Source organism: Sander lucioperca, chromosome 16, assembly GCF_008315115.2.
Source record: "Sander lucioperca isolate FBNREF2018 chromosome 16, SLUC_FBN_1.2, whole genome shotgun sequence".
NCBI lineage: Eukaryota > Metazoa > Chordata > Actinopteri > Perciformes > Percidae > Sander > Sander lucioperca.
In genome coordinates, this window is record NC_050188.1 from 10,119,937 (window position 1) to 10,130,780 (window position 10,844).

Consider the following 10,844-nt stretch of genomic DNA (forward strand, 5'->3'; position numbering starts at 1 on the left):
ATGGCAAGCTAGGCTACACTACGAAATGCCGAAGAGAAAGTCAGCATTCACTAAAGATTTGCAAAGGGCTTTCCCCTTCCTCCGTGAAGTCCAGGGCAATTATTATGCAGCATTCTGCACACACTGCAAAACCAAATTTTCTGTAAGCCACGGTGGTAGCGCAGATGTGAAAGACCATGTTAAAACAGCAAAACATAAACGGTGGGTAGAGGCAGGACCTAGCAGCGTGGCCAACTATTTTAGCAATGTTAGTGCTAGAAGTGCCGAGCTCAAGCAGGCTGCTGAGGAGGGGACGTTTGCGTATCATCTGGTGAACCACAACCAAAGCGTCAGGTCCATGGACTGCACTGCGGGTCTGATAAGAAAATTTTATGATGAGCACTTCACTTGTGCACGAACCAAGGCTGAAGCAATCGTGACCAATGTCATCGTATCCCATGCCATGGATCTGGTAAAGGCTGACCTAGGAGCAGTTCAGCGTATCTGTGGCTGTTGATGCTTCCAACCACAAGGCTGTGAAGCTGATTCCCATTGTAATCCGCTACTTAAAGGATACAGAGGGGGTACAGGTGAAAATCCTGGATTTCACATCCATTCCAGGTGAGACGTCTGATATTTTAGTTGGAGAAGTCAGTCACAGCCTCCGATCGTTCAATTTGATGGACAAAGTAGTTGGGTTTTGTGCTGACAACACCAACACCAACTTTGGCGGAAGAGCAAGGGTAGAGGTGAATAACGTTGAGTTAGGCCACTACCATTGACCTGGTGGGAGTAGGCTGCGCTGCACACATTGCTCACAACGCTCTCCAAACTGCCACAGATACCCTTCCCTGCGACATTGAACGCTTCATTGTGAAAGTGTTGGGACATTTCCACATCTTTACTGTCCGCACTGAGCAGCTGAAAGAGTTCTGCGACTTTGTCGAACTCCAGTATGCCACTCTCCTGGAGACGAGTAAGACACGATGGCTGTCACTAGGCCCGGCTGTCGAGAGGGTGCTGAAGCTGTACCCAGCCTTACAGTCCTACTTCAGCTCTCAGGACAAGCCTCCTACCGCGATCATCAAATTCCTCGACGATCCGGTGTGTGACGCATGGATGTGGTTCCTGCACAACCAGCTGTCACTATTCAATGACACAATCAACATGATGGAGAAGCAGATGAACACAGCTGCTCATTCAGCCTGCCACCTTCGCACTCTCGAAGCCAAGCTTCTGGAGAGGAAGTCTGCTTTATTCACTGGCCTCAAAGTAGGTATTATATACTCAAAACTCCAGCCTTATGCGCTAGAGTCTGACGTCAAAATTACGTTTTTCTAGCTCAGTAGGCCTACGGTCTGAATTTCAGCCAGTGACCAATGAGTCTTGTACTTTTGTGTTTACTTAATCTATTTTGGAAGTGAAATAGAAAATGGAAAAACAAGTGGTAGCCTAGCCTATATGTTTTTTGAAGTATAGTCACTTGCTAAATGAAAATGATGCCTTATTTTAACCTATTTCAGGGATTAGGCTACCAAGACAATGTTGACTTAATGAATGGATAAGGTAAAATGCAAAATACAATAAAGAAAAATAAATGTAATTCTAACGGTGTTATAGGCTTAATAGGCTATCTGAGGGGTATTTAACAATGGCAGAATTAAGAATAATAAGCGAGGCTTGACCTAACGTTGTCTGGTCATCAGCACAACACGTTTCATTAACACCAATCCACGATGAGTAGGAGCGACAATGTCAAGCCAGGTGTAGGACTAAGTAATTCATAATATGTGCTCGTTTTTCCTAAAAAAACAAAACACGGTTGGAATAAAAAAGACGCGGAAAATAGCGCCATTCACACAAAGTGGACAATCGCTTTTGATATAGGCCAACACTAACAATGAAGTAATGTTTTTTTCTTTTTTGAATGGGGAAACAGGGTTATTTCTGGAAAAAAGGAAGATGTGGGACCAAATGAATGCAAACATACCACATCATTTTCATTTAGCAAGTGACTATATAACTTCAAAAAGTCACATACCACTTGTTTTTTTTTTCATTTTTAAATTCACTTCCAAAATAGAATAATGACTGAACGCAAAAGTACATGGACCGCAAAAGCCTTAAGGAAATGAACCACCCTGTATGTGGCTCAAATTTATTGAATTTTTTGCGTGGCAATAAACTTAAAGCTGTATTATACAATTGTTTGTAAATTGCTTTTAAAGGTGAAGAATCTTCTGAGCGCCCTTGATGATCCACGGAAGTCAGAGGATTTTCTCAAAACTGTCTGCACCTTTTACGACTCTTGTTCTTCATACATACGGGAATGGGGAGCATCGTTTAAGGAGATGGAGGTTCTCTTCTGGACCCTGCTCAACAGAGTCCCTGAATGGGATGAAGTTGAATCGTCCCTGCAGTATGTGTCATCAAAATTAAACCAGTGCAACAAAGACGAGAGACAGCTGTTCGATGAGACCTCATCAGTGAGGGCGTACGCAACTGGGATGGTCGCTCAGTGGAACGCCGATGGCAAGTCAGTGGACGAGCACTGGGTGGAAATGTTCGCGCATTTCAAAAGCAGGGAGATTCCGTTCAAAAATGTAGGTCTCCTGACCTCCTGGACTGACGCGAGGAACCGTATGACCATTCCCACCTTAAAGACGCTACTCGTCACACGGGCCAATTTTGCTGACACCTGTGCACAATTTCACAGTAGGCTTTCAGCCAACAAATTGCTTCTTGAGCAAATTCACTCCTCTAACAAATATACGGAATTAATGTTACCAATAGGGAAGCTATCTGCTCTATCAAATGAGATTACATTTGTGTGTGTGTGTGTGTGTGTGTGTGTGTGTGTTGGTAAGAATAAAACTGGTAACACTTTACAGTAATGGAACATGAATTATCATGAATTCATGCATGGATTAATTGATGTATGTATTATTTATTATGCATTATGTAATTAATGATGTATGTATTACTGCATTCCTTAATATCCCATGAACAAATCATGAATTAATTCATGCATGAATTCATAATTCCGTTAAGAAATATCCTTACCATAAAGTGTTACCATAATTTTAGTTCAAGCCTGTGGCAGCAGTTCCAAATAATTCGTTTAGTGCCATGCAATGAAAAATCCCTTTTCACAAAGTTTTTCACAAGTTCAGTAGGTACTTTTTCACAAGAATGCTTTAATTCTGAAAAATAAATTTGGTCCCACACGAAACTCACTCAATGTCTTTTAATATTATTTCTTGGATATGTAGGCATCATACCAAGAAAATTCATGAATATTAACTGAGATACCCCATTATGTTGTGAGCAGTTCTGTAGTAGGCCTATGTGTGCTGTTGGCAAAATTGTGTCTAATGTGTCTGAGTCTGACTTGGGCTGGCACATTTTCACATTAAAGCGTGTGTGTGCACGAGCACTACGGTCAGTGTCCTGGTTTTAGATCCGGGAAATCTGGTCACCCTACGTTAGATGCTATGATGGTGCTGCTAACATTAGCCGAGTTGCTCGCTAATGTTATTTCAGACTCTGGCTCTTCAGCTACCCCAACAGAGTTTGCCTCGGCGGTGGACGAGGAAACATCAACTGTAACATCTACAGATGAAATCTTGCTAATTTTAGCTGCATTCCTATGCCGGAAGAGAAAAATGTGTATCCTTTTCTGCAACATACTCTTTTCTACAACTAACGTTCCAGTCAACTAGCCTCAGCCTGCTCGCTTCTCAGCGAGTCACGTCACTTGACTCAATTTCACTAACAGTTCATTTTTAGTAGGCTATATTCAAACCTATCCATAACCCTTTTCTGCTATTTGCCTCATTATTTGATATACAAAAATATAAATGTCAGATTAGTAATTATTTAAATAAAAAAAAAGCCAGCAGGGGGCGCTGCAGCACCCTTAGCACCCCCCTTCCCGCGCCCTTGGTAAAGTGGGAGAATTTAGGGTAGATAAGCTGTTCTGCAGCATTCTACTGTAGCTGAGCTGTAAGGGTTAACAGCCAGAGTGGAACAAGGCAGGACAGTAAACAGATCGCAGGTGCTTGGTCCAGGAGCGAGGTCAAAGTTTTTACCTATTCAGCGAAACATCTCAATATCTGTTCGATGGATTGGCATCACTTTTTGAACAGACATTCATGGTTCCCAGATGATGTCATCAAGTGTCTTTCCCTCTAGCACCACCATTAGCTTGACACTAGCCCTATCCCACTAACCCATTTTGGTTTTTATTCAATATCTAACTACATTATTGGATTTTACAAGTGCTTTGGCCAGGGAGGAAATAGAAGCAGTTGCTTGTGTGCATGCTACCATCATGCATTATGTGCGTGTGTTTCTATTTCCTCCCTGGCCGAAGCACTTCTAAAGTCATCATAACGCACTCCATTTTATGTATTATCATGTCTTGCGAACTCACACAGCCAACCTGGCAAAGCAGTCACACAACAGGTAAGTAACTTGGTATGGACTTGAAGTAGTGCAGGTGTCATCTGAGTGGGGTCTAATGTGTTTATCACACATTGCTTTTGTGCTGCTAATGTCAAAATGCTCTGAGTACTCCGTTCGCAATTACACAGCGACAGACGACTGTGGTGCACCATTGATCTGGTACATCTGATTGTATCTTAGCCATGCCCTGCATGAAATTGGAGCAGAGTGGGAGATTATTACAGATGCATCAGGGAACTCTGATTTATGTGGGGATTTTGGACACATGCACACAATGTGAAAAAGCATCAACATTACAGTGTTGCTCACAGATTTTAAGGTCTTATGACAAAACTGCAATAAGCTGAATAGCATTCACTGTCAAAGAACATTAAATGGTCTTTTTAAATGTACAATCCAATCCAGAAGAAAGAGTTTGTAAAGTGAATAATGATTCAAATCTTAGCTTTTCGGTGAGCTTTTGTATTAGGTTGAAACATTGTATGGTGAATCCCTGAAGCCCACTCTCAACCCACTCAGCTCAAAGACGATGTTTTATAATTCAGTTGTTGCTGATTTGCTCACTCTACTTCTCCATGAGTTTGGATCTTTTGTAAGATATATTGGTTAGAATACAATACTCCATTTATCTTTGTCTTAGAGCCTTAACTTGAACAGTTTGGAGTCTCAAAAGATTCAAAATCCTTTTATTATTCCCACAACGGGGAAATTCACAACAAGAACATCAAAGTTTGAGTACTTGTCCATGTGCACACGCAGATTTTATAGTGTGCATGAATTAAAAAACCCAAAGTTCTCCCTACAATATTGAGTTTGAATGTTTATGCTTTTCATCTTTTATTATTAAGCTCTACCTCCACCCAGACCTCTCAGTCTCTCATTCCCTTTCTACCCCTCTCCATGAACATGTTTAAGTATGTGCCTGCGCTGGTTAAATGATTTACTCTCAAGATTGGCCCTCCTTCATGCATGACCACATGTCCACACCATTTAACGTCTCTCTATACAGTGACCGAAGAACTGCTGTACCAGCATTTTGCTTTATTTTCCCAAAGCATTTTTACTGCAGACAAAATCACTGCAAATATATTTTCGTGTTCATTGTCAGTCTCGCCTGAGCAGGGGATTGCGGTCTCCAACGCTACTGTGTCCAAAGGAGAGACTACATAGGCTTCCGTTGCTGTAATACATTTTATTGGTCACTGGAGGTAGTCTGTGACTCATTTGCCCTTTGCAACGCGCTCCTCGATGCTTTGTCTCTGATGCGATCACAGTAAAGGCTGGGTGTTACAGTACTCATGCTCATTGTGTTTTATGATGGCGTTGATCGCCTGCAAAGTGGTTCATTCTCCGCAGGTGACTGGTGCTCGGTCAAATAGAGCTGCTACTTCACTTTGTGTGTGTGTGTGTGTGTGTGTGTGTGTGTGTGTGTGTGTGTGGTTATGTGTTTGTTTCCATGAATTTAAACATACTATTAATTTCTTGTGGCCAAGGTCACATTGGCATGAACCCCGGTATGTGGTAAGTCTGATGCTAATGATCTCCTGTTAAGGCTTGCAGTATGCTGGATTCAACCTTCCTGTAATGTGCTGCAATGAAATGAGCTTCCGGAGAGTTTGTAGAGGGCGAGGGGATGCGGTGTAAATACAAAATGCATAGTCAGACGCTACATCCATTTAGATAGGTGTCATTGAATATACCCATTAGTTTGCCTTAGGTTTAGAATAAATATGAGCTAAATTCGGGTCAGACCAGTGTGTGGTCGCAATCCTCTCTCTTTTGGCATTTTGTTTTTCTTGAGAATCTCCATGTGGAAAATATCACACTCTTACAGTACTATATATAGGATTTTTGTCATTAAATCAGTTTTTATCAAGTACACATTTTTGTGATATTGCCCTTTTATAGTTAATTCACCTCAAAGTTAAAAGTGCATTCCTGAATTTTCCAGAGAAAACGTTCTTGCCGGGATGAAAACACAATTTCCAACTGGCATTTAATTACAAACATCTGGCATTGATTCCCGTCACCTGTTCTTTGTTAACCCCACAATGAAGGCTGCGAGTGGGAGATCGCTTCATACACGATTGAACACCGCGAGTCCTCGCTCATCTAATAAATAAATAGTCTTGTTGCCATTAATTACAGTTACAAATCTTATCATTGTTCATCCTGAAAAAAAGTGAATGCTTCAGTAGATATTTATGTGATTATGTTCAGTCGTCAGCACTCATAAACAGCACAAGTTGGCTCGAGTCAAACCAACGTTGAACAGAAGACAAACAGAGGTTCTAACATCGTGAGGGAGGATGTGATTGCCAACAAAAGCTGTCACAGATTGGTTTCTTCGCTAAATTGGTGCCATGCGTATCATATTAGGCCAATCAATCAACCTCAATGATGCAGATAATTGGAACATAAATGTATCAAGGTGCGGAGATGCCCATTCGGGTGTAAAGCAGCTTTAAGGAAGAGTTAATGCAGTTTTATTAACTCCTCCTCTCCATCTCTCTTTCCGTCTCTCTATTTTCCTGTGCTTACCCATCTCTCTTCTACCTGTATCTCTTTCTATCCTGCCACACAACGGCATGCTTCTTCTGTCCTTCATCCTCGTCCGTCGCTATCCAGTCCTCCTTTTAGAAGTGGAAGATAGAGACGGGAGAGGGAAAGAGGCAGTGGCAAACAGACAGATTCCGCTTGCTGATGCTGATCTTCAAAGTCTTATTTATGATTCATTGACCCCCTGCCTAGCGTTAATGTATTATATATCTATCTCCGCCAATGAAGCAAATACATTATTAATTTTGGCACCCTAACACAAAAGTGTTCACAATTTGCTGCAAATTGTCTTCTGTCCTATAACGCACGGAATCATCAGTCATTGTGTCCACTAGAGCTAACGCAGCATTTTACAGTATGTCATTAAAATGCCATCCTCCTTCAGACAGAATTTGGTATTCAATAAGTTACTTACTCCAAAAAATACTCAATAATAAATTCCGCACAAGTTCAAATATTGACAACTTTGGTAGGAAACTTCTCAGACCTGATATGCAAATTTAAGATCACTGACCCAGCTCATTTCTAATGTTGTAATAACTTGAAAATTATGATCTAAGATCCATCATATGTACAGTACAAATATGGGAGCATAATTTTGCATTATGGCAAAAAAAAATGCATTTACTTACATCTCAATCCTGCTTTCAAGCCAAAATACTTACTCAGAGGGACAGACATACATACACATATTATTCTCCCACTTCACTGCAAATCCAGGGCCAATTATGCACTCCATGATCTGCGGTCAAAGGCGCTTCTCAAACAATCACCCTAATGAGTTGGGCCTCCTCCAAATACAGAAAGCTCCATCACTTGGGGTGGGCACTTGTGTGTGTGTGTGTGTGTGTGTGTGTGTGTGTGTGTGTGTGTCTCTCTAAGTGCGTTGATTTGATATGTGAAAGTTGATGGCATCCATCAATTTCACAAAGTATTTTAGAATGTATATGTTGCAGCAAATTATATTTTACCTTTCCACCCACTGTATATATGCATTGTCATAGGATTGGACACTAACACTGACTTTTTGACAAATCCGATCAAAGAGTTATCCTGCCAGGATTTAAAGATGCTCAGAATGAGATGTAGGCTTCACGGATCTAGCTTCAGTCTAATTGAACGTACTGGTCTGATATTATTGCATTAGCACCTCCATAGAGGAGAGCAGAAGGACATCATTGAAAAATTCACATCTCGACCACAACTGGGTACAAACAACCATTTTTAGTTTTCCGCTGTTTTCCCCCTTAAAGACTGAGGAGACTAAAAAAAGCTTTCAACATGATGCTAAATCCTGCTCCCGCTCCCTAACATAGTCATTCTCTCTTCACATACTCATTATCCAGGGCTTTGAGACGATTAAAAGAGGCGATGTGTTTGTTTAATGAATATTTCATTTTTCAGTTAAATGGAGAAGCCATCAAGTAGGCCACGACAAAGTGCTGTAAAATGCAAGCAGATGTGTGTACCTCCCATCCAGTTCAGGATCAGGTGTAAAAAAAGCAAAACATCACAGCAAAATAGAACAATATTTAAAATACTGACAATTTTTTGTTTATAGTTTACCTCTGAGTGTTAAAAATGACTGTATAATATGATTATTTTTTTCACATTCTGACTAACTAGTCCTGCAAGACCAGCCCATTGTGGTCTTAGTGGTTTCATAACTCACTGTGGTTTGGCAAGACTCAGTAGACATTTGCCTAGATCATACAATTACACTTACAATTGACCATTTACTAAACCCCTCTCCCGAGTAGCAGTTGTCCATTACAGTTTAGCAAAGTGTAAGTAATGGATTAATCAATCAATAGATCAATTTATTATAATACTTTATTGATCTGTGGGGGGGTGGGGGGTTGGTTAGTTACATATCCTTTTTTCATCAGCGAAATCACGAGAACAAATAGAAATAAGTCAAATAGAATTAGAAATAAACAAAATAGAAGTAGTGTAATGGGGTAAAGGAGTCCTAACCCCTTTTACTATTTAGAGCACAAAACAAAATTTTCTTTTTGTCGCAATGTTGCAAAAATCGACAGTCCTCCCCCATAAATGATGTTGCTGCCATCTTATTATTCCTAAACATCTCAACTACAGTATCTCGTACAACTTCTGCACACAAATCAAAATGTTGCAATAAACTAGCTGGGAGCTTAGAATCCAGTGTCTGGATATTCTTCCATTTTGTCATGAGGTGTGACAAAGTCCTGGCCATCTGTTGGCTGCTGAAATATTTAGTCATGCTCTGTTGCAGCATCAGTCTTCTGGGCTCCGCTACAATGTGGAAAGACCAAGGGGTGATGTGGTGGCAGTTTGTGAGGAAAAGGGCACTGTCACATCCGCAGCTGTGCACAACAACATGCTCATGTAACACAGGGGACAGGAGAAAAATAGCAGGGTTAAAATTACTGAATGCTCCTCCTTCCCTTAGTATCGCTTTGGCAGACCTTCCTCCACAGCGCTGCGTAGGAGGGTCTGGTTAGTCTATATAGCATTCTGGGATTGGAAAAAACGTGTTTATTGGCATTTCTTTAAACCAATCACAATCGTCATGGGCAGCGTTAAGCACTGGACAGACCCCCGGTGCCGCTGCCAAATAACCTCGGGAAGGAACTTGTTTTGGTAGAACATGTTGACGTTCAAAGGTTGTTTTAGTCGTGCAACAGAAAACTCAGATTTGACAGATAGTCTAGCTAGCTGTCTGGATTTACCCTGCAGAGATCTGAGGAGCAGTTAACCATAGTCCTCAGAAATCCACCGGAGTTTAAAATTCCAACACAAAGAAAGCAGAAAGTAATGGACATCCGGCCGAAAAGAGTGAAATCGGCGGAATTTCGAGCAGCAATGCAGCAATCCCGGAAGTGGAACGTCGTGGATATAGAATACCTTCCCTTAACCCCCACTGAGGTGCCCTTAGGCAAGGCACTGTACCCCCTACTGCTGTGTCAGTATTTTACCCGTTAGGCGCGAATGGGTATGGCCGCATACATTTAGTATGTAGTTTAGTGTTATTTAATTTAGTGTTAGTGGCAAAGAGCTTGTCTGTGACTTTAAAATAACTCATACCAACATGTACATAGACACGTGGGCAAAGGCCCGGCCACCAGACGCTCACCAGCGAGCTCCACTCCCAGGCCTGGCTCCAGGAGGGTGCACCGGTTCCCTGATCCGGGCGAGGTCACACAATCCACCAAAACTTAAACCATCCCGGTCTTTGTTAGTCTATCCTCTCCCCCGGGACTAACTTTCTTCTGGAGACTCTACCAGTGGCTAATGGCCCTGACAACACACAAACCCCTCTACCCTTAACATGGAGTTAAAACAGACTTTACCAAGTGCTTCACAATTCAGGATGAAATTAAATGATCATTTAAAGGGAGACAATGGCTCAAATTTAAATAAGAAGAGGATGAAATTCATCACTCATAAATAATTTAAAATGAATTTTATAAATGTGCTTTTGGAAGAGGAACCAAAAGATTGCACATCCAGGCAAAAATACAAGACAAAAATACTTAACTGCAGGGCACACATGAGGTATACACCCTGTAGGCTCCAAATAAATAGTTTATCTCTCTTTTTCTCCATTTAAGGTAACGTTTCGATCTACAAGAGCTTCCTCGCTGTGTGATTTTTACCGATTGTGTTATTATTTTTGCAAACAACCGGAAAACAGTTTCCCGTCTTTCGATTTTTTTCAATCTCCTTATCATTTCACCTGCAGCTACGTATCTCAGCCAAAACCATATACGCCCGGTCTGAAGTATGTGTGAGGTGCATATAAGTGAGGTGCGTCTAACCACACATTTTCCCTTTATAAATACCAGTTTATGTGG

The 10,844-nt window shown here is 41.3% G+C and overlaps 1 protein-coding gene across 1 annotated transcript; it reads left to right on the forward strand.

Moving 5' to 3' along the window:
• Positions 1-733: 733 nt before the first annotated feature.
• Positions 734-10,209, forward strand: LOC118493480. Its single transcript, XM_035993420.1, has 4 exons — positions 734-1,251; positions 2,208-2,679; positions 4,419-4,446; positions 10,089-10,209. The coding sequence occupies exons 1-4, from the start codon at positions 1,099-1,101 to the stop codon at positions 10,207-10,209; spliced, it is 774 nt and encodes a 257-aa protein (XP_035849313.1). The 5' UTR covers positions 734-1,098.
• The last annotated feature ends 635 nt before the right edge of the window (positions 10,210-10,844 follow it).

Bases quoted from the DNA above. Each gene is read 5' to 3' on its own strand.
- LOC118493480 (XM_035993420.1), top strand. From the start codon at position 1,099: ATGTGGTTCCTGCACAACCAGCTGTCACTATTCAATGACACAATCAAC. The intron at 2,680-4,418 runs GTGCACAATTTC...GAACTCACACAG, and splicing joins GGCCAATTTTGCTGACACCT to CCAACCTGGCAAAGCAGTCA. The intron at 4,447-10,088 runs GTAAGTAACTTG...ACATGTACATAG, and splicing joins GCAAAGCAGTCACACAACAG to ACACGTGGGCAAAGGCCCGG.